At 35.6% G+C, this 27193-nt stretch overlaps 1 protein-coding gene across 1 annotated transcript in view; it reads right to left on the reverse strand.

The window, feature by feature from the left end:
- LOC136028438 (A disintegrin and metalloproteinase with thrombospondin motifs 6-like) overlaps nt 1-27193 on the reverse strand; it is a 195450-nt gene that overhangs the window by 72120 nt on the left and 96137 nt on the right. Inside the window, exon 3 of the mRNA XM_065706281.1 lies at nt 21755-21959. Coding sequence (XP_065562353.1) covers nt 21755-21959 — 205 coding nt within the window. The remainder of the gene's footprint in view (nt 1-21754; nt 21960-27193) is intronic.

Below are 27193 nucleotides of genomic sequence, written 5' to 3' on the forward strand. Positions count from 1 at the left end.
ACGGAGGTCTATAAACAACAATCAAATAAAACACCTTAGTTTCCTTGCTAACCTCTAACACCAAACTCTCAAATACCATTTCTCTATTAAACCCCTTATATCGTCTCTTTCTATAACCAGCTAGTCCTTTCTAATGAAAGCAACCAGTCCACCATGCTGAAGAGTTTCCCTATTCCAAGACACAATCAATAATTACACATTAGTAATAAACTAGAATTAGGATTATGTAACCAAGTTTCAGTTAGAGCTAATATTTGAATTCCAGAAAACATACTATGTTACATACATATGTATGTAATTCCAGAAAACATACATATGTTACACTGCTTTACACTCCCTGACAATTCAAATGGAAAACTGTAAGAGAGTCATTAGGCATCGATTCAGAAATGTCAACTGGGCTAATATAACGTACCATTTTTGTTACTTTCCTCTATAACAAGATCATCAATCCCTCTAATTTCATCTAATAGCTCCAAATGAGCCAAATTAATTGGACTAGTCTCAAGTGGACGCAATCTATCAAAATCTACAACCATATTCAAAATCGTTTGAATGGTACTGGTCAAGTGATAAAAACGTCATCGTAACTAGCCAATATTATCAAACAGTTCGTGGTAACGAACTGTAGTAAGGAGAAACCCGGCTCAATAGTAAACGAAACTCTAAAAAACTGAATTTTGATGCTAAAAGATACATCAAAAGAATCAAATTTTTATGCTGATTCTAAATATATAAGTTTCATCAAATTTAATCTTTGTCATCAAAAGTTACGAGCCTGAGAAAATTTGCCTTATTTTGGAAAATAGGGGGAAACACCCCCTAGAAGTCAAAGAATCTAAACGAAAATCACACCATCGCATTCAGCGTATCAGAGAACCCCATAGCAAACAGTTTAAGCTCCTATCTACAAAAATGTGGAATTTCGTATTTTTTGCCAGAAGACAGATCACAGTTGCGTGTTAATTTGTTTGTTTGTTTTTTGTTTTGTTTTTCCAGGGGTCATCGTATCGACCAAGTGGTCCTAGAATCTCGCAAGAGGGCTCATTCTAACGGAAATTAAAAGTTCTAGTGTCCTTTTTAAGTAACCAAAAAAACTGGAGGGTACCTAGGCCCCCTCCCACACTCATTTTTTCCCAAAGTCAATGGATCAAAATTTTGAGATGGCCATTTTGTTCCACATAGTCGAAAACCATAATAACTATGTCTCTGGAATGACTCACTCCCCCAAAGTCCCTGGGGGAGGGGCTGCAAGTTACAAACTTTGTCCAGTGTTTACATACAGTAATGGTTATTGGGAAGTGTACAGACGTTTTCAGGGGGATTTTTTTGGTTTGGGGGTGGGGTTGAGGAGAGGGGGCTATGTGGGAGGATCTTACCTTGGAAGAATATGTCAAGGGGGAAGAGAAATTCAATGAAAGGGGCGCGTGATTTTCTAGCATGTCATGGGGGAAGAGAAATTCAATGAAAAGGGCGCGGGATTTTCTAGCATTAATATAAAAAACAATGAAAAAATAAACATGAAAAACTTTTTTCAACTGAAAGTATGGAGTAGAATTAAAACTTAAAATGAACAGAGATTATTACGCATATGAGGGGTTCTAAAAATGCTTTAGCATAAAGAGTGAGGTATGTCGGAGGAGATAAATACCTTGCTCTTTAAGCTAAAGTATTTTTAGTAATTTCAAATATTTATTCTACGGCCTTTCTGATTCAGGGGTCATTCTTAAAGAATCGGGACAAAACTTAAGATTTAGTGTAAAGAGCGAGGTATGAACGAGGGGACAAACCCCCTCATATACATAATCAAAAATATAAGAAAATAAAAGTTTGTTACGTAAGTTAATTCTTAAGCTACGTATAGTTTTTACTAATAAAAGCGTTCGTTAAAAATTAAAAGGTCTTGCTGCCTTTTTAAGTAACCAAAAATTGGAGGGCAACTAGACCTCCTTCCCCACCCCTTATTTCTCAAAATCGTCTGATAAAAACTAAGAGAAAGCCATTTAGCCAAAAAAGAATTAATATGAAAATTTCATTTTAATAATTTATGCACGGAGAGCCAAAATCAAAAATGCATTCATTCAAAAACGTTCAGAAATTAAATAAAAAAACTAGTTTTTTTAACTGAAAGTAAGGAGCGACATTAAAACTTAAAACGAACAGAAATTTCTCCGTATATGAAACGGGTTGTCCCCTCCGCAATCCCTCGCTCTTTACGCTAAAGTTTGACTCTTTACCACAATTCTGCTTTTTAAAACAATTAAAAGCTTTAGCGTAAAGAGCGAGGGATTGCGGAGGGGACAACCCGTTTCATATACGGAGTAATTTTTGTTCGTTTTAAGTTTTAATGTCGCTCCTTACTTTCAGTTTAAAAAACTAGTTTTTTTATTTAATTCTACTCAATGAAACCCGGGACGAATGCAAGTTGAAAAGTGTTTGGTAACTTCCTTCAAAAAACGGAAATAAATTTAACAAACAAAAATATGACTGAAATAACTATCCTTAAACAATAAGCGAATAAAAGCAGACTTCAAAAATGTGGATCTGTCAAAAGTTCGATTCTTTGAAAAATTAACCCTGGGGCAGTTCCTGGATGTATCACAGAGACTTATTCAACCACTGATCTTCAAAATTATTGTAATCAGCTTTCTTTTTATCGTAAAGAGGGACGACGCTCCCTCGCAAAATTCACTATTTACTCACCAAGCAATTCCATTTTGTTTCTAAAATAAATTAAATAAAAAAAACAAGTTTTTTTAACTGAAAGTAAGGAGCGACATTAAAACTTAAAACGAACAGAAATTACTTCGTATATGAAAGAGGCTGCTTCCTCATCAACGCCCCGCTCTTTACGCTAAAGTTTGACTCTTTCTCTCAGTTCTTCTTTTTAAAACAGTAAAAATCAGCATTAAAATGCGATTCTTTTGATGTAGGTATTTGTATCAAAATTCCATTTATTAGAGTTTTGGTTACTATTGAGCCGGGTCGCTCCTTACTACATTTCGTTACCACGAACTGTTTGATGTAACATAAATTAAGCTAAAATTACATAATAAACTTATGCAACGGAAAATTCCATGATCACGTGTACTTGGCACAGCCAACCAACGTTACGAAAAAAAAAAATGACACTCCAATGGTTCGTTCACACTGCATCGTAGAATCTTCAATTACTAGCATAACCTCATACTTTAGAGTATGTTGTGCATTCTTACGGAGGAAATTTTGTTTGTAACCTGCTAATATAATGCAATATAAGCAGACTTGAGCTTTAGTTAGAAGTTGAACAAATAGAACTTTTTAAACAGTAATTTTTTTTACTGTTTTAAAAAGCAGAGTTAAGAGAAAGAGTCAAACATTAGCGTAAAGAGCTGGGCGTTGAGGAGGAAAACCTCCTTTTATATACGAAGTAATTTCTGTTCGTTTTAAGTTTTAATATCGTTCCTTACTTTCAGTAAAAAAAAAATTTTTTTATTTAATTTAGAAATAAACCAATGAACTTTTCCTAGAAAGCCTTTTAGACTTGATCAGAGCTTGAATATTGATTCAGAGCTTGATTCTGCATTTTAATTTCTGAATAGTGTGTTTATGAAGACTGCGATGGTTTAGGCGATGAATATGATAGGTTTGGAGATTTTTACATTAGCCTAGTAAGAAAGATAGTCAAACAGTTCGTGGTAACAAACTGCAGTAAGGAGCGACCAGGCTCAATAGTAACCGAAACTCTAAAAATGGAATTTTGATACCAATACTTATATCAAATCAGAGTTCTCTTATCAGAGAACCTTGTTGTAGAAGTTTCAAGCTCCTATCTACAAAATGTGGAATTTCGCATTTTTATCCAGAAGATAGATCACGAATACGTGTTTATTTGTTTATTTGTTTTTTTCCCCGGGGGTGATCGTATTGACTGAGTGGTCCTAGAATGTCGCGAGAGGGCTCATTCTAACGGAAATTAAAAGTTCTAGTGCCCTTTTTAAGTGACCGAAAAAAATTAGAGGGCACCTAAGCCCCCTCCTACGCTTATTTTTTCCCAAAAGTCACTGGATCAAAATTATGAGATAGCCATTTTATTCACCATAGTCGAAAAACTAATAACTATGTCTTTAGGGACGACTTACTCCCCCGTAGTCCCCGTGGGAGGGGCTGCAAGTTACAAACTTCGAACTGTGTTTACATATAGTAATGGTTACTGGGAAGTGTACAGACGTTTTAAGGTTTTTTGGTTCAGGGGCGAGAGTTGAGGGGGGGGGGTTACGTTGGAGGATATTTCCACGGAGAAAATTCTCATGGGGGAAGAGAATTTCAATGAAGGGGGCGCGGGATTTTCTAGCATTATTTGAAAAAACAATGAAAAAATAAATATGAAAAGTTTTTTCTACTGAAAGTAAGGAGCAGCATTAAAACTTAAAACGAACAAAAATTATTACGCATATGAGGGGTTTACCTCATTGTTATACCTCACTCTTTACGCTAAAGTATTTTTAGTAATTTCAACTATTTATTCTACGGCCTCTGAGATTCAGAGGTCATTCTTAAGGAATTGGGACAAAATTTAAGCTTTAATGTAAAGAGCGAGGTATCGACGAGGGTTGAACCCCCTCATATACGCAATAAAAACATACGAATATAGAAGTTCGTTACGTAAGTTACGTATATTTTTACCAATGAAAACGTTTGTAAAAAATTATAAGTTCTAGTTGCTTTTTTAAGTAATAAAAAATTGGAGGGCAACTAGGCCTCCTCCCTCGCTCCTTTTTTTCAAAATCTTCCGAATAATTGCAATTAATTAATATGCAAATTTTGTTTTAATTATTTATGTGCGGAGAGCCAAGATCAAAACATGCATTAATTCAAAAACGTCCAGAAATTAAATAAAAAGACAAGTTTTTTTTTTAAATGAAAGTAAGGAGCAACATTAAAACTTAAAACGAACAGAAATTACTCCGTATATGAAACGCCCCTTCAACGCCCCGCTCTTTACGCTAAAGTTTCTTACTGTTTTAAAAATAGAGTTAGGGGAAAGAGTCGAACTTAAGCGTAAAGAGCGGGGCGTTGAGGAGGGAAAGCCCCTTTCATATACGTAGTAATTTCTGTTCGTTTTAAGTTTTAATGTTGCTCCTTACTTTCATTTTAAAAAAACTGTTTTTTTTAATTTAATTACGTAATTAAACGCCTTAGCAGGTAAATTACGCACGCGTGAAAGCTACTTAAGATTACAACATAACGCGAAGTCTTTAGTGATACTAGTGTGAAATATTCTGCGGCGTAGTGTAGAAGCCCCATGTTGTGGTGTACACTGAATGTATGGAGGGATGGGAGTTTGTCCCAGGATGGAGGGATAGGTATTTGTGTGACAGCGCTGAATGATGCGCCCCATAACTGAGTACAAATAATAACCAATGAGTAAATTGGAACACGACAGCTTTTATTAAGAAAAAAATTGTGGAGTATAGGCTACTGGATGCAAGGTCAAATGGTGGTTCGTATTAAGTATTATTTGTATGAAGTAGCGGATCACAGCATAAATATTATATAGTATAGAAATTTCCTGTGCTCTCCATTAACGATTTTTGGGACACATCAGTCACACACCTTTCGTCATGACTGTGCCTTAGCGTTTTCGCAATGACACATTTTTAGCGTGTTGCGATGGGAATATAGGATATCTGTTGAAGCTACTGCAGTGACGCTTTGGAAAACTTGCCAAACCGTGCGTTGTGATGTGCACCATTTCTGAACCAAACTCTCCACACTGTATAATATTTATGCTGTGAAGCGAATATACCTCATTTCTGAGCACCAGAGTATTCTATGAGAAGAGTAGTACACTGGATGTACACTGGTCGCGGTGTTAACTAAAAGCACGCAGGTATGGGCATAAAGTCAAAGGGAGGTTCTCATGTTCAAGATACAGGACAGGAGGCCCGAAAAATACATGCATAGATAGACAGTCGTAACTCGTTGATTCTAATCCATTTTTAAAGCGAAAAAAGAAAAACAACTGGTTCTCTCACAATTCATAAATTGTAACATAATATTTTTCTTCTCTTGATCTTGAAGCAGGACTAGGCATTTTCCATCTCACTTGGTATCTGAAATCAGATTTTACTTCGAAACTCGTTTATCAATAGGCTCCCTAGACTCACAGCGGTTCAGCTTGCAGAGTCACGCCACTCCTACCCACCCCAAACCAAAGATTTTGCTACACCAAGATTCGAACCTTCGCCCCTAAGGACAAAGGATTACGATTCCAGCGTGACATCCACTCGGCTAGGATGGAAATTAAAACATGGCTGCTACATTAACTCTAGATTTATTACTTTCGGGCAAGGACATAAAGCAAAGTTAAAAAAAGATCAGAAAAATGCACCATTTTTTCCCTCAGACTAGCTATGTGAAAAAACAAGGACTGACTTGCCGTTTTGTTGACACTAGAAACCTGGCCATAGATACAGCGAAGAAAACGCTTAGTCTTGTGCAATAATCCCGAGGAAATATTTATGAGGATCTAAATGTTAAATATTTAAGACAAATAAATTCCAAAGCGGGCAAAAGGAACGCACATCTTACAACAATAACAAGAAAACCTATCGAAAAGCTGGATTTCAGTGGAGGGATATGTCTCAACAGATTAAGCCTATGTCGTGGAATATTTTGTAAGACGTTAGTTTTACGTGACAACAGGACCACTTTCAATGATATTCGTGGGGATGTCATTATATCTACAGGATATCATGAATTCATAAGAGGCAAACTACAACTAACTAATCAGATAGGTCCAGGATAATTTGAAATGAAATATAATGTATCCAAGTTATTCATAGATTTTTACAGTCATTGCTTATTCGTATTCAATTTAGTTTGGAAACAACATTACCAAAACAAAATTACTTTTCTGTTTTTCCTGTGAAACTTGGATTTTTGGAAGACTTCCCTTTACGATTTACTCATTTAAACATAAAGCCTAGATAGTCCTAATGCAAAGTATTCTATTAAAATTATGCTTCTTAATCTTTTCATTAAGACACAATGTGATTTGTACCCAGATGGTGCCTACTCGCCGTCACCTAGTGTATATCAGAAAACACCACCTATTCCACCATACGCATGCCACACTTCTGCCACGCGTAGCAAACACCCTTTAGAGCATGATTTTTGGAAGTTGACAAACACTCAACTGACACATTAGGTCTAGAATTAACCTTATGCCTGAAGATATGAAAAATAATATCCATGAAAAGGGCATCATCCAGGAGAGGGCTTACCTGGCTCCCCCCCCCCGAAAAGAATTGCCCAACTCATCTAAAAGTAACAAAAATACATATAAGCACATTTTCGTTGTTTTTGTAAAGTTTTTTTGTACCCCCCCCCCCCCAACAAAATACCCTTCCCCTGAACAAAAATCATAGATACGCTTCACCCTCTGAAAATTTGAAAAAAAAGGCAAAAAAAGCAATATTTATGGTGAGTTTTCGATCCATGACTAGAAAAGATACCATTTCCCTTCAAAGAGTTTGCTTAGGAAAACACTTTAACATTACTAAAACTAAGTCTCTTAACTGAAGTATTAGTTTTCGAGATGAGCGCTTTCCAAATATAAGACTTCCTTGGGAAATCACGGAGCGAAAGTTTACTTCCTTACCTCAGGATTGTTAGGAATATCTAATTTAAAAATAATGACATTTTTCCATGCTTGACAATGACGAAGCAAGCAAAGGAAATAAAGGAAAAAGTTAATTATATCCTGGCTCTTCGTTTCCCTACCCGGGCGGAATATTAGTTTCACAATTAGAGATGGGGATGTTGGAGACACAATATTGGTAAGAAAATTCCCAAAATTAGGAGAAGTTTTTCAACTGACAGTAAGAAAACTAATGGGTGACGCCTGGGCTGTATATAGTAAAATAAATGCAAGAAAATCCTCGAGGAAATAAAATAATACATACACTAAATAATATAGATGGAACCCCTAGCTCTAGATATTAGTGCACCTGCATGGATGGCCTTGAATATAGAGAGGGAGGTTTCAAAAACTTTGCTTGAACCCTTGAATCTGTGATTTTTGTTGAGTACATTTCAATTGAGCATCTCCATTACTCCACACTACCATCTGCTTTTTCCTTGTCCTACAGTACCTAAGATTTTTAACTTTATCCCCTGATCTGTTCCCAGAATATTACAGATAAGACATTTAGATAGTCCAATAACATCTTGGCAAGTCAAGAGACAAGAACTGTGTTGTCTTACCTGTAAAATTAGCCGTCTTGGACGTGTTACCCCCAAACAGTAGGCAATTGATTGAAGCTTAGTTCTGGGAGAAAAATTTACAAAACAGAAACACCAAACTCTTAAAACTGGTGTTGATGACGATAGATACACCTCAGTGTTTTCATTCAAACTAACCATTTAAAAGATTTAATTTGAGAAAAAATGGTTTCAATAATCAGATAATGGATGACGTTTCTGCGCCGATTTCGCACAATTTTTGACATATTAATAAACATTGGCAAGAGTACACATACTTGTTGTAAAACACTAAAAACATGAAAATCATTTCTGTCGTTATGAAAATTGATAAGGTATTTGTAATAACATTTTGGGCGTGTATTATATACTGAATTTTTCGGGGGAGGGGGGTAGACAAAATAAGTTCCCTTCCCCAATCCAAATTTTAGTTCGACTCGTAAAAAGTAACAAAAAGCATATAAACGAAGCTTTGATGCGTTTTTTAAAGTTTCTCTTATAATCCTTCCCCAAAAATAGCCCCCAAACATAGACATTGGATATACCCTTGGCCGCAGCCCTTCGACTCTCGACAAATTACTTATTCTAGTGGCATCTATCTGGGTTGTTCCCCCCCATGAATCTTTTCGCCCCTCTCTCCTTAGATTTTAAAAGATATCTCTTTTAGGTAATTTCACCAAAATATCTTTTCTTTGTGTTTTCATTGAATAAAATGAAAAACACAACGAAATGACCCCCTAGATTTTTAAAATATATTCTGGTCACTCCCCCCTCCCGCATTTTCATGAATTGGAGCCACTTACTCATATACTTTGGGAAACAAATAATAACCTCACTCATCATGCCCTTTCCATAGAACAATCTAGATGCTAAACTATAATTCTTCACTGAAAAATACGTCTTTAATCTATTTTTAAATAGATTAATGTGCTCAGCCCCCCAAATACCCTTCAGAACGTTATTTCAAATCTCTGGAGAATTCTCAGTTCAGCTGAGTTTTCAGTTCAAGAAATATCAGTTCAGCTGAATATCGACAGAACCAACTGAGATACTAGTGGCCAAATTGAACTAATTTTTCGATTCCTCAATCTTAAGGTGGATGTCCTGGGAGCGGTGTATAAATGTCAATTTGACAAAGATTTAGCACATTTGAAATGGCACTAGCCCAAAAAACAATTCTATTTCTATCGAGTACGGGGACGTACTCTAAACGTCTACTAAACATTTTAAAAACAGCCAAATGAAATAATGCAAAAATTCTTTCCCGTCTAGAATTTTCGGGTGAGACGCTGAGTTGCCAAAATGGTCAGTTCCTAAAGTACTACAATGACCAAAATTTGCGTGCTACACAGCGCTTTTAGTTGCTATAGTCAAAAAATTGATCAAAATAGTACTAAAATAGCACTTTCGTGCAATTTTAGCACTATTTTAGCAACCCTGAGCACGTGCTACAGTGCTACACATAATAAAATAGTGCTAACATAGCACTTGCGCGCTGCAGATGGCAACCCTGGGGAAACGTCCAAGCCCAATAAACAATAATTGACAAAGAAAAGCTCGAAAATAATAATTCATGCATAATGTGGTAAAATATTTTTTTAATTTTTCTTTTTCTATCAATTACTATGATGACATAACATCTCATGAATTTTTATCTATGGTGGTATTTAACCCTTTTGAACCGTAAAAATTTGTTCGGCTTTTAGATAGGAGAAAAGCCATTCAATTTCGATAAGGTCATAACTTAATGAATATTATGAAGTTAATTTTACATTGTTCTATGGTTCCTTTAATTCGATGACAGAAAAGGAACTTAATTTGCATAGATCTAATTCAACCATGGCGGTCGACCATTAATATAATACAAGATCGAAAAGAATTCGTTTTTCTTCCGTTAAACGAAATTAAGGGGAAAATAAGATATAAGAAATTGGCGAAAGTATAATGAAAAAAGAAAAAAAACATGATTTGCATAGATCTAATTCAACAACGGTGGTCGACCGAAACATAATAAAAGGCTGAAAAACGTTTTTTTTTGTTTTTTTTTTTTTTTTTTTGCTAAACGAGATTAAGCATAAACAAGATATAAGAAATTGACAAAAGTAGAACGAAAAAATAGTGGCGAAAGAAATAATGAAAAAAGGAAAAAAGAAACATAATTTGCATAGATCTAATTCAACAACGGTGGTAGACCAAAACATAATACAAGGCTGAAAAACATTTATTTATTGCTAGACAAGATTAACCATAAATAAGATATAAGAAATCTATATCAGTAGAATGAAAAAAGAGAGTAAATATTTCTGGATGACGCTGCCAACACTTATAAGAACATCAAGACCCCTTTATTGATTCATTTGTGTGTGTGTGCTTTTGACCTGCCCTAGGAATGCTGTTCTCTTCAATAGTCCAACTCACTCATTCTTTATTTTTTACACTCCAAAAAATGGAAAAAAGGAGACATATTACTACTACCAATAAAAAAAAATGCATTTTACCTTGCCCTTCAATATAAATGACTATATTCCTTCAATTTATGGTTCTATACAATTTCGAATAGTATACTATTAATTTCAATTTGACACCATTTTTTGAGGGGTTTTGGGGCTCTCAATAAAAACTTTGAAAATTTCTTCTCGTAAATACAAATTACTGTTTAGTTAGATTAGAGTGACAATGGTAAAGTTCTAGTTAATTGACTTTTTGCTATCTCGGAAAGGATTTAGGTTAGGAAAATGAAACTTTCAGGGATGGGTCTACAGGCTAAAGTATGTCCCGGGAAGTACCCACCTCCACTCCTTCTCCCTCTAGAGGGCCCTGAAATTTCAGGTCTATCAAAAGGTCTTTTCAGGTCTTTCAATAGATCTATACCTATTGGAATTTTGACAAAACAACATTTTACCTTAATTTTCAGTTACTAGTTGTTTTTTTTTCTGTCTTTAGCTCTGAAAATGCAGTTCCTGTTATTTGAGTAGAATTTGAGCAATATCAGTGTTTTTTTGTTTTTTTTTAATGTAGGAAATGTATTTGCATATCTTTAAAACCTTATAAAATGGAATTAAGCAAAGTTATGAAGCTGAAAACAATTTTGTTGTACTTCAATTAAGCAGAAGATCTATTTTGCAAGGTTTCACTTTTATAACACACATATTTTTAAAGGTCATCAAATTTAAGGGCCCTCTAGAGGGTGAAGGAGTGGAGGTGGGTACTTCCCGGGACATACTTTAGTCTGTAGATTCATCCCTGAAAGTTTCATTTTCCTAACCTAAACCCTTTCTGAGAAAGCAAGAAGTCAATTAACTAGAATTTTACCTTACCTTGTTGTGTTCAAATAACTCGTAAAAAATTGACGATTTTCACAATTGGAAATAAATATTGTGTGGTCACCAGTATTGACGCCAGCGACGGGGGGACTGCTCCTCTCCTGCTTGCAAATTAGGTGACTCAAGTTACTATTTGTAAAACTCGAGAACAAACCGATTTCGTCGTTACTTTCGAATCAAATTTGGGCTATATATTTGCAAATTAGACGGGGAGTAAAGTAAAGCGAGTCTGAAAGCAAAATGTGTTAGGTACAATTGTTCTGCATATTACAAACGAAGAATTGTTTTCCGACTTCAAACTGTCCAAATACTTGACCCCCCCCCAACTTATGTGCGAATATATAGCCCAAATTACATATTTCTCATCTACTCTGCCACTTATATTTGGATTGTCTCACGCTAAGCTGAAAGAAACTAACGAAGAAACCGGTTTGCTCTCGAGTTTTACATAGTGTAAACTTGAGTGAGTGGCGTATAATGCACAAGTACCATGATTCCTTCCCCTTATGAAAAAAAAAACAAACCTCAAATAAAAATTTCAAATTTGGAAAGGCTTATTTTCCATTGGGGGGGGGGATTTTCCCTGGTTGCTAGTTTCCAAGGGGTATTTTCCGCGGGGGGTATTTTCCACGGGATATATATATATACCTCGGTATACCTCGCTATATTAGAAACCACTACGAGAATTCCTTTTTAGTCTTAAAATTTTTTTATTGTCAATGTAGGAGGAACAATCTTTTTTCTTACCTTTTAATGCAAACGGAGATAAAAGAAAAAAATTAGCATTAAAACTAAATAAACATCATGTACAATTAACGAACGTATGAAATCGTTGTTTTTCAGACAGGAGTAAACATGGGTAAATTTAAATCATGCATTAACTGGGGTAGTAACTAATAAAACAAGATATGTCAACATTCCAATCGATGCCTAAATCCATGGACTTGGTTTGTGCAGAACATTTTACAATATTTCAATGTCATCCTTTTTTCAAGCTGTCTATGGTTAAAAAGAGCTTTAGTCTTGAGCAGAAGATTTTTTTTATTCCCTGAATACTATTAATTATTTAGATTTAGTCACGACTTATTAAATTTAAGAATTGAGCTATAATATATATCATATTCACAATTTGTCCTTACTTTTGCAGCTCATACTTGCTAACGTAAGTTTAAGGTAGATCTAATCCCACTCCCAGGCACAGCTGAGGGAGCCTAGTAGAACTATAAAATTTTGTGGTCTATTGTCCATCGAACCTTATTTTAATACCAAAATATGACTAGGCACTCAATTATCTTGCACGACATTCTCAAGCTTGGGCCTCTGATTACATATGTTGAAGTGGTTTAGTTTCCCTTTGCAATTACCTCCCCTATCAGGTTTCTAAGGAGTGTTAATTTTAGATTAGGCACGTTTTTATCCGAGTGACTTTTTAATCTATTTATAACAATGGATTTCTTTAGTTACAAAAAATAAAAAGTTAGTTGTTTTTAAATTTATAATGGGCACTAACGAACATAAAAAAGAAGAAGGAAATATTCTTTTATATATAATCTCAGAAAAGAAGGGGCATTTACGTAAAAATAAAATTGCATGGAAGTTTGTCCAGTTAAGCCCCTTCTGTGAGGCCTTAATAAACCTAATATTTTCCAGTCGTAAACCATGCACCTATACTGCCCCCCCCCCATTTGCTACGATAATTTTAGATACGAAAAATTTTTTGTCCCCTAGATTACTGAAAAAAATTAATAAACTTTCCCAACAGTTTCCCTCTCTATGGTATCTATGAGCCCTGTCAAGCTAAATTCGATCAGTAAAGGTTTGAATAAGTTTGTAAATTTACAAGGAAACAAGCAAAGAGCCAGACGAATATAGATAGTTATTTAGCATTCTGGAGATGAAAATCGACACTTTTATAGTAGGCTACACGAAGTCCATTAACACTGAGGGTCTCATTTTTCCCTTTTCCATATCCACAAGACTGTCTGCACTCTTAATGACCTTCTCTTGCCCAAGATTCGCATTCACGAAGTTCCAACCAGTCAAACAGATAAAGAAGCGCTTTATATCAGATTGAAAAAAATATCAAACAAGGATATGGACCTTCAATAAAGCTCTTCTGTCGGCTGAATCAAATGCTTGTCTATAATGTATAGACTACTACTACTATCAACTCATCGCGGCACCAAGCCGCAAGAGGCCAACAGAACTACACATGCTTCTCCTCCATCCCAGCCCATTCAAAGCCTCCCTCTTTACACCCTTCCAGGAAGTTCCCATTTCACTTGAATCTTTCTTTACGACATCCTCATAATCCAACCGAGGACTACCTGCTTTTCGTTTAGCCTTAGACTGTTGGCCAAAAAGGACAATCTTTCGCAATCAGTCACTCTTCGTCCGCGGTAAGTCCCTAGCTTAACCTTTCTCTCATTATAGGCTTAGAAAACAAGATTGAATCACACTTTTCCTACGGCCTACCGTTTGAAATACGGTCAGTCAGCCGGATATCCAAAACAATCCGCATGCAATTTCTCTGGAAAACATCTAGCAAATCTTCCTCTCTTTTTTTGGAGTGCCCATGCCTCAAGTACATTAGGCAGAAAACTGATCACTAAAGAGGTCTGATGATTCAGGTACTGCTCAATTACTAGTCTAAGAGTAAAAATTTTGATCAGCGCACCCTCTCCTTTTCCATAAAACTTTACTGTTCTTCTCTTAGAACTATATCCATAGCATCTTTTAGCCTAATGAATTTTACAATGCAAATTAATGTGCTTATTACAAAATCCATGTTAATAATTCTATTACCACACTCACTTTTATCACCTTTCTTGCAGGAAGGTTTGACTGAACTTTTCCTAAAATCACTAGGTACTTCCTCTTTTTCCCGAACCAAATTCAAGATCTTCAGTGTTGTGTTTTTGTTTTGCAATTACCATATTTCAATGCTCGTTAACAACACTAAAAGCACCAGAGGTGCTATTTATTTTTAATCGTTTTAGTACTGTCTCTAACCCCCCTTGACAGGGGGGTTAGACTGGACTTTTCCTAAAATCACTAGGTACTTCCTCTTTTTCCCGAACCAAATTCAAGATCTTCAGTGTTGTGTTTTTGTTTTGCAATTACCATATTTCAATACTCGTTAACAACACTAAAAGCACCAGAGGTGCTATATATTTTTAATCGTTTTAGTACTGTCTCTAACCCCCCTTGACAAAATAAATCTTCCTCTATTTCCAAATCGTCAAAACAATTTTCATTCTTTCCTGTATCGCGTTCTACAACTTTAAAGGTTTAACAAATTCTAAAAAAATTCTGCCCATTTCTCTTTAATACTTTTGTTATTACTAAATGAAGTCCCAGTTCTCTATTAACTGGGACAATTCCACGCTGAACACTTCGATTCAAAATCTTAAAATGTCAATATAATGGAGAAGGCATTGGCATGGTCTTCTCCTCGCGGTCACCCACAATTGGTCTTCTCTACTTTCCTTCCGTCTTTCCTTTCTACCTACCGTCTTATCCTCATACTATCTATCCCGCAAAATACGCGTAAACCTTGTTCACTTATACATGGAATTCATTGCAGGATTGAACTAAAGTGCCAGTCAAGGTTGTATCTAGGTGGGCGGTGTTACTGGGTATGACCCATCTCCACCAAACTTTTTGTTCGACTTGCCAAAAAATTTACAAAAATACTTATAGACAAATACTGTGTGCATTTTGTAAAGTTTTTTGACCCCCCCCCCCCCACACAAGAAATATAGACTCCCCTCAAAAGAATCCGGGATATACCCTTGGTTCCAGTTGCTAACAGGCATGGCTTTATCAATTAAGCTGTCAAAAGGTGATTGTCTCGGATATTTACATAATAGTTAGGGAGCCAAAGTTGAAAATCTGAAAAATTTGTGATCTGAGAGAGGTTCCAGACCGGATCGATCATGCTGATTGCGAATATCTCGGGAACAGCCTATTAGCGCCAAACGTGTAACTGGAGGTTCCACGTAACTTAGTTCGTTTCTTTTTTTTATTCACCCCGACAAAGTCCAGCTTTCTACTACATGATGTCACCAGGTAGTTCTCACTTTTATGCCTTGTCAAAACATTGGGGGATTGATGGTTTTGAAAAAAAGCTTCAAACTGTTTTTCAAGCTTTTCCTTTTACATTTTATTAACATACGGTTCGTCAAATATAAATAACTAAAAAAGGTTTAGCAATATTTTTTTAGCTATTATTTGGTCAAACTCATTGTTACTTTTAGAAATATTGCATGATTCAGCATATGCACAAAGCAAATCATACTTGCAGATTCCCCTGTAGGAGTACTTTCCAAAGTGTGGGGTTCCTCAGTCAGGAACATCCACAAATGGAAGGCTTCCTGTAGGACCCACTGTTCATCTTTCAACTGATTCAGGCCACTATTTTATATGTCATCTTTACTGTCCTATACCTCTTCACTCGCAAATCATTTGCTCAAACTCTCTATTTAAGATTCGTTTGCTTCACAGTCGTATCTAAGGTAGGACTCTCTATCAACTGAATCATCAAATTCTGATAAACTTTGAAACTTGATGACTCAGGGCTGCAACATATATTTTCTTCTTCAGCGAGCGCAAACACCAGTTTACCTTTTACTACAGCTCACTTCCAGTGGTTTACCATCCTTACCCCTCAATTGCTTTTTCAGTATCCTAACATCATTGACATATATTTCAAAACCTGAACTAGCTAGTCTACTGCTTAATTTCTAGCTTAGCTCACTAAGCGACCATATCCTCCTTTCCTTAAAATGAGTTTAATTCCATCTATCACACTTTTCACAATAGCTTCTCTGGTGGAAAGTATTATCTCTTCTTCAGTCTTTTTTTCAAAGAAATTAAGCTTGCATTTTTGGTGATTTTCAGCCCTCAACTGCATTAGATTCGAACCGTGCAAAAAGAGCATGCGTTCATCAAAAAAGTCTCTCTCAGAATGCTCAGATAACTTCTGTTGCCTTTCTGTTATTTTAATTGCAACAAGATTCTCACTTTTATGGTTTGCAGTTCCCTTTTTGCACAAGTGATGCAACAGTCAGTATATGAGAAACTGCTGTTGCCAATGTTCTAGTGAGTCTGGGAGTGTAACTGGCGTATTTGCATCCTGAAGACCTCCACGGAGATCACAAGAAAAAAAGAACTTCTGCCTACAAGTTCTTCTATGCCAAATAAGTTTTTTTGTAATAAGTTCGGTTACTTATAGTCCTTTTCCAGAGCAACACACTCAGTATTGCACTTACATCTGGTGAACAGAAGCTCCTGAACCTATTTCACATCACTCAGCGTGAAGCCGTCCTCTTTCATCAGTCTGGTACATTATAAACTTTTTATAATGAAATTTCAGTTTTCGGGGTGCAATGCAAAACACCTATTTTTTTGCTAGCTAACAATTCATTGCTATCCTGCAAAATTGAGAAAATTTTTGTATCCATGGTGACCTTAGAAAAAATTATAGAAATGCTTCATGAAAAATATATAATTTGGGCTATATATTTGCACATCTGGGATGGGGATGGTTATAAAGTATAGTGGAGCTGCAGCTTAAATATCTTAACTAAAATTATTCTGCATATAAAGATGTAAGAGTTGTTTCTGACCCTTTTATACAGCCAAAAATAACAGAAAAAGGTATCACATTCGAGGGTCTGTAACGGGCTTGAAATTGAATTTTAGTAAGTTTAGTACTGAGTAAAGATAGTAATATATTCAGAAAGAGAATAAAACAAAACCTTGAGTGGTATGTTCACTTTATTTGTGGGTCAATAATATAAACTGCCCCAAATTTACTAACAATTTTCCAAAAAAAACGAAAAACTGTACGCATAATCAGGTTTATATATTGCTTCACAAAAGGGAGGGGGTAAAATGAAGTTTAGGAGAAACACAAGCGAGGAAAGCATAAAAATATGCTTATATATGCTATATTAGCATCTCATATAACATTAAAAATTACCTCCCCCAAGGGAAACTCCATTTTTGAAAAGCTCTTCCGTCGTACAATACCCCCCGCCCCCCAAAAAAAAATTATTTCGGATACTTCCATCCTCGCTGAAATTCCCCCCCCCCTTATAATTTTTTTGCAAAAGCAGCCTGAAAAGTTTTCCCTATTATACTTTCATCCGAAATAGTATTTAAGCTCTAATCGCTTTTCTGATCACACCAGAAATTTCCCTTCCTTGGAAATTTTTCTGGGAATCCAAACAGGCATAAAATTTCCCTCGGACAATTCACCCGGAACACCTCCAAAGGCAAAAGTGAACAGGCGAAGACAGAATAAGACACATACACAATAATTTCGTCTAAGAATTCTGTCAAATCTCCCCAGTGTCAAATTTCACCTCGGAAGTTAACTCCATGAAAACTTTGGCTAGTTATAAAATAAAACAAGTAAATTTGTTAGCTTGTTAATAATATAGGCCAAAAATTAAAAAAATTCCAACTTGAGACTGTCTAACTTAAACGAATCAGGATTATCCGAGAAACTGAAATCTACCTGGCTTGAAGACTAAAAGCCCTACTCAGCGACTTAAGATATATAAAATCAAATGTGTGGGTCATTATATTTTGTGAGTATACTTTTTCCTATGCACTGAAGAATAAGCTAATTTAATCATACTAGACACACCAAATTTATGCAAAATATTTTTAGACCATAATAACGAACACAGATGATAAAAACCAGGGAAATATAAACATTTTAAAAAAAATCAGCAGTTTGACACCTTAGTAACAAGTGTGTTACGACTGAAGGCCCATAATACTGAGTCTAAGTTCACTAAAGCCACAGGCCCGAGCGAGCGGGAGAGGCAACAAAAAGCCAGTTTTTAGTTAGTTTATTATAAACAGTATAATAGTGTACAGTATGACAGTACAGAACAGTATGACAGTATGACAGTATGACAGCATGACAGTACAGACAGAACAGTATGACAGTACAGAACAGTATGACAGTATGACAGTACAGACAGAACAGTACAGTATGACAGTACAAAACAGTATGACAGTATGACAGTACAGATAGAACGGTACAATATGACAGTACAGAACAGTATGACAGTATGACAGTATGACAGTACAGACAGAACAGTACAGTATGACAGTATAATAGTCAGAAGTTAGCAGGCAGTGTTGCTGATATTTTTCCTTAAGGATAACTTTGTTTAGAAATTGTCGTGAACAAATGGAAAAGAACATTTAAGAGAGTTCTGAACCACGGGGATATTAAGCAAACGGGATATTAATAACCAAATTAATGATTACTATTAGTTAAGTTTTGCTTTCCCTCTAGATAAATAAGAATTTTAAATTGAGCAAAACACTGAAATTTCTAATTGAATTAGGCAAGAAATTATATTAGTATAACTAATCCCTTAAAATTCTAAGTAAAAATTTGTTGCTAATTCAATCATGTTTGCCCCCTCTTTCCTGTCTAAAAAACGAACTCAGAATTTTTTTTTTTACAAAAATCGATTGTAACGCTCAGGTACAGTAATAATATTAATATATATAATAAAATCAGGAAAGAATAAAAATGTTACTGATATTCGCTAATAAACTTAAAAAGATCCATGATAGTTTTTTTTTCAAGTTTACTCAGTTAAAACTAAGATGACATACATGATATAAGACAAAAAAAAGTAGTACAAAAAAAAAGAATTTAGAAAAAGAACTTTTCTGCCAATGAAATTCCCCGGCTGAACGTGAAAGTCCTTTGAATTCAGTGTTTCTTCTCTATGCTTTTGAATTTGTTGTTCTTTTTTAACAATACGACTGACCTGTCATGGCAGAATCACAAAAATACTAGGTATCTTTGCTTATAACAACTTGCAAATATTCGAATAAAAACGCCACCTTTTGTGGCTAATCTGATTCGATATCTTTTCCTGGATATCGAAATCACTCATAGTTGCACACAACAGCACTTTAAGAAGTGATTTCAAGTAAAACTGTGCACAAGAAGATCGTAGCATTTGTTTGTTTTAATAGCATTTGTGTCATTCCCCCTCTTTTAAAGGTGACGGAGCCTCCTTTAAAAATATTAGATTAGTGCATTATATTTGTTTGATGTTTTCATTTATTTATTTATTGTTTCTTTGAGTATATCTTATCTTTCTTTGGAAGAACCAGGAATATTTTAGAGACAACACTACCAAAACAAACACCAAAAACAAGAAGATTTTTAATTACAACATTTTTTTAATTACATTTTTATTTAATTTTTTAGCAAACATTTTTAATTAAAAATGACCTTACGAAACATTATAAAAAACCAATAGATACTAACACAGAACCTGTCACAAATAGACCTATAAGATCAGCAGCGAAAAAAGCTAGGCTGGCATTAAAACGTGTTTTTAAATCCTTTTCTTTCATTTCAATGGATTGCCTCGTTTCATAACAATTTATTTATCAGTCCTGGTAGAACTTCGCTGAGGTAAGGATGGTGGGACTGTTTTGAAAAACTGTTCATTTTAGTGTTATTGATTTTTATCCTTTTGTAAGTTGTTTCTTCTTATTTGTATTGCTGAGGACGGCCCTTGGACATAGGGCCGAAGTATTCATTCTAATTTGTTTTCCACTGTCTTAAAAAATTCCCTATTGTTCTTCTTGTTTTTGGTGTTTGTGATGGAAAGGCAGTGTGGTCTTCTTCGTTATTTACACTACCAAAAACACAAGACCTGGGTTATTTATATTGGTAATAGGAAATGTTAATGAAAATACGAGTAGTGAATTTTTAAAGAGTTGGGGAGCTCCCCCTTACATGCGTGCATGATACACGGACTGAGTAAACACGCATGAGCACGGTTGTTCTAAACAATAGATTTAAATAAAACCGCAAGTATTTCGATAAAGTAGCCCAATTTTCATTCATAATTCATTCTTTCCAAAGTGTAACGCTAATATTTTTAAAACAGATATCTGATACTCTATTTCTGCATTAACATATTTAATTCACATTTATTACATTTAATTAATTAGAAGGCTATTTGACTAATTATAATAACCAGGATCTCGAGTGTTCATAATCAGGCTGGGAAAGAAGGGTTATGTTTAAGAATAGACTTCCTTCTCGTCATATCAAAATTCTTTGTAATCGGAATCTTTAAAATGACTTGATACGTGGCACGCTCTTCCATCTGGGTGGTCTCCTTTTCATATAAACAGATTGATACAAAAATATAATAACGTGATGATTCGACGAAACTATTCATGCGACATTCAGCAATGTAAACAAATTTCAAGGGGGCTTCCGGCCCCTATTTTTGAAAATAGATTTCACCACAACTTCTGGAAAATCTAATTTGACTTGGAGCCCCTCAGGAAGCCACGCCTATGACAGGATAGACCCTGTTATTCCCTCAGTACGTTATCATTAGGAAATATAGCATCAATAAAGAAGAGCACTCTAAGCTACTAAAGTTGGGATTGTATTACTATTAATTTACTTGAAATCTCACATACAGAGAAGAAGAAAGACAGAGTGTACACACACACAAAAATAACACACTATACACAAACATACTCTTAGAAACAAAATATAAGCTTCGATAAATAGCAGAGTAAGTACAAAGACCAAGGGTTTTTGAGTCTCAAAATAAACGAATAAGAAGCAAACGCTCAAAAATACAACGTATAATAGACAAATTATTGGGCCAGTGCAGAAAGCCAAACATGGTTCAATTTCAGTAATCAGGTATTATGCACAGAAACTTGCTTTTCTACGGAAATGACGGATTCAATAATGCTGAATTTTCTTGCAAACTAGGTACTGGAGGTTCAAGGGAGAAGCAAGGAAGGGGTTTCCCAAAGTGGAAGAAAAATGAACATAGTTTCATGGTAAACAATAGTTCGGCTTCAGTATGTTCGAATTAGAAGCAACCATTTAAAACAAAACACATACTTAGAAAACTGGCATTTGTCATAATTTACCAAGACAAAGTTATATATAAATAATGTATATATAATGTATTGTAATATAAATGATATGTAATGTAAATAATGCATACATAAATAACGTATAAAAATGATAGAATATATATATATATATATATATATATATATATATATATATATATATATATATATATATATATATATATATATATATATATATATATATATGGGACAAGATAAAAAGTTTCCTGTCTTACCAATATGATTATATCCAGGCTTCAAAGCTGTAATGTTGACAAAACAAGCACCTTGAGGTATTTGGGTAATTTGATTGTAACCGGGGGGTAATTGTGCTTGAGTAAATATCCCCGATATAATCTGACACGTTGAGTTTATCCCATGACATAACGAACAATGATCAAATTCTGTATTTATGTCACCAAATACCAATTGGACATAAACCTGAAATACAAGGACAGATTAGAGATTAACTTATTTTGGAATAAATGAAACCAAATTAGTTTGTGGCAACCATTCAAAATCGTTTAATTTAATCCATAGAGTTTACACGAAGAATGCATTGATGATTTTCTTATAATACATAATGGACTTTACAGCATCTCCGTTTCTTGGCCTTTTAGCAAGGGGGGTTGGGGGACAACCATCCTTTGCTTTCGCATACCCTTCCTGTTTACCTTCCCGAAGTTTCTCCAGGTACCCATTTAGAGCTGAGTCGACTCTGGCTGAGCTCAGACTCACGCCACTGACCCTCGTCCCAAACCAAATAATTGGTAAACTAGTATTCGGTCCCTCTGCCCTCTCGGACAAAGGAATCTATATCTTATTTTAGTGTCGTTTTGTCCGAAATCAACAACTTTTTTTTTCTCATTTTTTATGGCACTTGTTTTCACATTCTTGTTTTCTTATTCTCCTTAGGAGCCGGTAAAATCATTAGTCACTAAAACCAGGGACACGTGCAGATGGTGGCCTCTAGACCGGGGTCCCTCGAAATCTTAAAATTTCCCGATTTTCTTTACACTTCTCATTCAAAATATCGAAACTTATTTTTAATACTGCCCCTCCCCTTCCACCCCAATGTACATGCATGTATAAAATACATAGAAATACTTAAGTCACACACCATTTAAAAAGCAAGCTGAATCAACAGAGCTTCTGAGCGGTGCAATGGATATAAACAATGTTGAAGGCACTTTATAATTAGATAACCTAAGCTGTCAGTCATTACCAACAACCATATCTGAGAAGAATTTTAAATTAATAACTTATCAGTTTATAATATTCAGAGCCACGAGCGATCCAAGGCGTCGCGTCGGTGCGGCTCTTAGGAACCCATAATTTTTTTTCCCCAAAAATCTGCCATCCTATTGTCCTGTGCTGCAAGAGGGGAAATATCTTCGTATTATGCTTCATCACACACGGACCACGGTATTCAAAAGGCGGTTTGCGAACTTAAAATTAAACCCAATAGTTAAAACTAAATATGGTACTAAAGAGATCAATTCGTTTTTGAATGTCGTTTGTAATTGTCAATTAAATAAAAAAAAAACAAGTTTTTTTTAAAAACATTCAAAATTAAAATGAACAGAAGTTACCGCGTATGTGAGGGGACTAAATTTTCCCTGGAAAGTTCATCCCCGGAACTTCTATTCCCATGGAAAATTCCCCCCACGAAAATTGTCTATATATCCCACTAACAAATACTATATGTAAATAAAAGGTAAGTTTCATGACTTACAATCCGTTAACAGTGATTGTGGGGATCATATCATCCCAAGAGGCATACTTACTGAACCATTCAATATGAAGGACAAAATAGCAATCTAAAAATTTTGAATGGATGACTTTGAGGGGGAAAAGGCATGGGAGGGGGCTACTTTCCATTCAATTTTTGGTCACTAACAGAGAGAACAAGAATTTTTAATTTACGTTTGAATGGACCCTCTCCCAATATTCTAGGACCATTTGTTAGACCCGATCAACCCTGAAAAAAAAACACATCCGTGATCTAATAATGTATAAAAATTATATATATATATATATATATATATATATATATATATATATATATATATATATATATATATATGCAGATGGGAGCTTGCAACCAATTCAGAAGGGTTCTCTGACACGCTGAATCTGATGGTGCAATTTCCATGAAGATTCTTCGACTTTTTACGGATTTTTCCTCCTTTGCCAAAATCCTGCAATTTTTCTCAGGCTCGTAACTATTGACGGGCAATATCTTTATATATTTGGAACAAAGATAAAAAGCAAATTATTTTGATGAATCTTTTGTTATCAAATTTTTTTTTTCTCCGATCATCTCCGATTTATTTTTTCACCATATTGTTGATTATGCGTAATTTTTTTTTCTCCGATCGTCAGTAGAATGTATTTACCTGTTGTTCTTTTTCGGTTTTCTTACAAGTTTGGAAACATAGGATGTTAATTATTTCTTTCATTTTATCTACTTGTTGTTGTTGTTTTTTTTTGTTTGTTTTTTTTTTTTTGGGGGGGGGGGGTTGAAGTAGGGGGAGACACGGGGGGGGGTCTTCAACCTTCAAAGTCTTTGGAACCCAGGAAATTCATTACTCTCAAGATATCAGAATTCTGGAGAAATGATTATGTCCCTGCAGTATTTAATGGACTATGTATGCAAGGACGGCAGTATGTCGAATTTCTGAAACCGTGCTTAATACAGTCATTTTCGACATACCGAAAATTTTTGAGGTTTTTAGAAGACCTTTCTGGGGACAAGAGAGGCTTGTATTGAAATATTATAAGAGTAAATATCATGAAATCATGTAACATTTCATTACGCACTGTCTAAAGACATGGAGGTTTCCAGAAGGGTGTATCATCAAAAAAAGGTTAAAAAAAATGAGACGAAAAGTTCACTTTTGATCGTAGGAGGAAAAGGCAGATAGGAGGCCCTTGTAGGCTTTGGACTCTTTTTCCCCTTTGCAAGTTCAGTCAACTTGTTGTTCAACTAACATTAAATTAACGTTTTTATTAGTCTAGCAAATGTCTAAGTCTATCAATTGAATCAATTGCCTTGCCTGACGCTCATTGCAGAATCGCCCCATTTTGACTTTAGGCGCTGGTTTCCCTCTGATTCTAGATGAAATTAACGGTCTCATGTTTCAATTCTAAATTCTTGGTTAACCTGCCTAAGACCATAGGTTAGGCTTCCCTTGTTTACCTCTCATTCCAGGTTTAAAAAAATCAGATATTTAAGGTGAGTTAGCAGACATCGATAACCTAAATGCTAGTAGAAGTTAAACTAAGACTTGTCGGTAAGATTTACAATCAGTAGCAAACAAGATAGGACTTTGCATAAGAGCTTTCTTTTAGAGACGGGATTTAAAAATTGCTTCAAAAATGTAAGAGAACGGAATTTCCTTTTTATTTTCCGACTAGACGAAAGTAGTATCCCTAAAAGGCTTTTAATCCGAGCCTTAGGGGTAAACCTGAAGCTATTAGTCCCTCAAGACATAATTACGTGCAACTAGGCAGTACTATAGCGCATCTGTAACGGTATAGTACACCTGTACGTTACGTGCCACGGGAAGTTTTTAAAAACAGCCATAGGAAGTTTTTAAAGGCAGGCCTAAGAAGTTTTTGAAAGGCAACCATAGGAAGGTTTTTAAAGGCAGCCATAGGAAGGTTTTTAAAAGGCAGCCATAGGAAGGTTTTCTAAAGAGCCCCCCGCCAAATCAGGATTTCCGTAATTGTTACGTCAAATTTTCTCTGACTCTTAAAAAACCTACGAGGGCCAGGAAAAACCGTCAGGGCCCACTAGTGTGAAACCTTCAAGACGCCGGACCCTAGCGAGCAATTCCACCAGACCCCTAACGAGCAATACCAACGGGGCCCTAGCAACCAATTTCACCAGGCCTCCTAACGTAACCTAACCATGGGGGCCTTAGCATCCAATTTCACTGGGAGGCCCCTAGCATCCAATTCCACCGGGGTTCCTTGAAAACTGTTCCACATAGCAGCCCCAGTAACCTTCTTCACCGGGGGAAGCCCACCAAGCATAACAACCTTTTCCACTAGGGGATTCTAGCAGTCAATTCCACGGGGGTCCCTAGCAAGCAATTCCAACAGGGGGCCCCTAGCAACAAATTCCAAGGGGGCACTAGCAGCCAATTCCAAAGGGTCCCCTAGTAAACAATTCCAACGAGACCCCTAGCCTCCAACTCCATCGGGAAGAGGGGGACTAGCATAATGTTTTATAATAGATTTAGTTGTATGTTATGCCATAAGGAATGCTTTCTAAACGAAGTATGTGTTAATTACATAATATTTTCTCTAATTCTTGAAAAAACCCACGGGGTTGAAAAACCCCGCCAAAGCAGGATTTTTTAGATGCTAAATCATAAGGCTTGGGTCTTTAAAAAACCTACGAGACCCCGCCAAATCAGATTTTCTTTGATCGTTATGATTAAAAACCTAGAGGTGTAGAAAGAAACCTCCAGGATCCCTGCCCAATCAGGATCTATTGGCAGTTACATAATAGGCTTTGTTTGATACCAAATGTAGTATTTAAAAAACACATTCAGGGACCACCCCTCAAGTAAGGATATGCTTTCAATCCCAAATCACCCAATATGTTCATACTTTAAAGTCTTTTCGTCTCAGGAAACAAGAGATTTTTACCGCCATTCTTCATGCGCAGAACCTTTAGAGAGACTATACATATTTTGATTTTCCTAGAAACAAAGGTTTGTTGGTAAACATACGATGTACCGCTATTTCCAGGAAACAGAGGCGTTGCGTGATTCGCTACTATTCTATCGGGAACCAATTAATTTTCTATTGTCTCCGGGGGGTATAAAACGGGAATCGAACGAACGTCCCAATCAGCCTTGTATTAGATTCCGAAATTGACACGACTCAAGTTTAAAAAAATGGATACGTCTCAAAGATACCAGCATGTAAGTCTCTTCTATACCCCCCCCCCCAAAAAAAAAAAGAAGATGAGCATACGCAAATTTAACCAACTATAATTCTCTATATCGGAATAGCAAAAAATTACTCCCTCCCTCTTGCTAATGCTCGATTTTCTCAATGATAAATTTATCTTATTTTTATCACGTCAAAATATACTTTACTGTAAGAGCCATGACTCCTACTAAATCACTTTTAAGCATATTCCATCAGTGGCCTGATGTATTTAACCCAATTTAATTATTATCCCTCGTGCGTAGGGTATATTTCAGCTTCGACCATGATTATCCTAGGACATCTACCATACATGCAGTAAAATATTTCGATGAAAAGATTTGCTTTTATAACACCTGCTCTCGTCTAGGAAATATCCTCATAAACAAATTGAATTCTAGCGCAAAACGGTTACATACATGTATTTTATTTAGGCATTACATGAGGGCGCGGATAATATTCTTTCATTGCAGTAATTAAAATAGCAAACAATGGTACTTTTGACAATAACACCAAACTATTTGAGAGAGCCCCCTTCTCCCTTAATATGCTCAGGTGTAACCCTAGGCGACAGAGTAAAATTTTACTGATTCTGCAGCTTGTTTCCTCTAGCTTAGTCTGTTATTATACCTATTTGTCATAAAAAAGTTACCTAAAGCTTCCAGAATGTTCTAGTTTAGCTACTTATTGCTATCTTGAATAGGGGTTAGGTTAGGAAAATGAATCTT

This window comes from Artemia franciscana, chromosome 6 (genome assembly GCF_032884065.1).
Source record: "Artemia franciscana chromosome 6, ASM3288406v1, whole genome shotgun sequence".
Lineage (NCBI taxonomy): Eukaryota > Metazoa > Arthropoda > Branchiopoda > Anostraca > Artemiidae > Artemia > Artemia franciscana.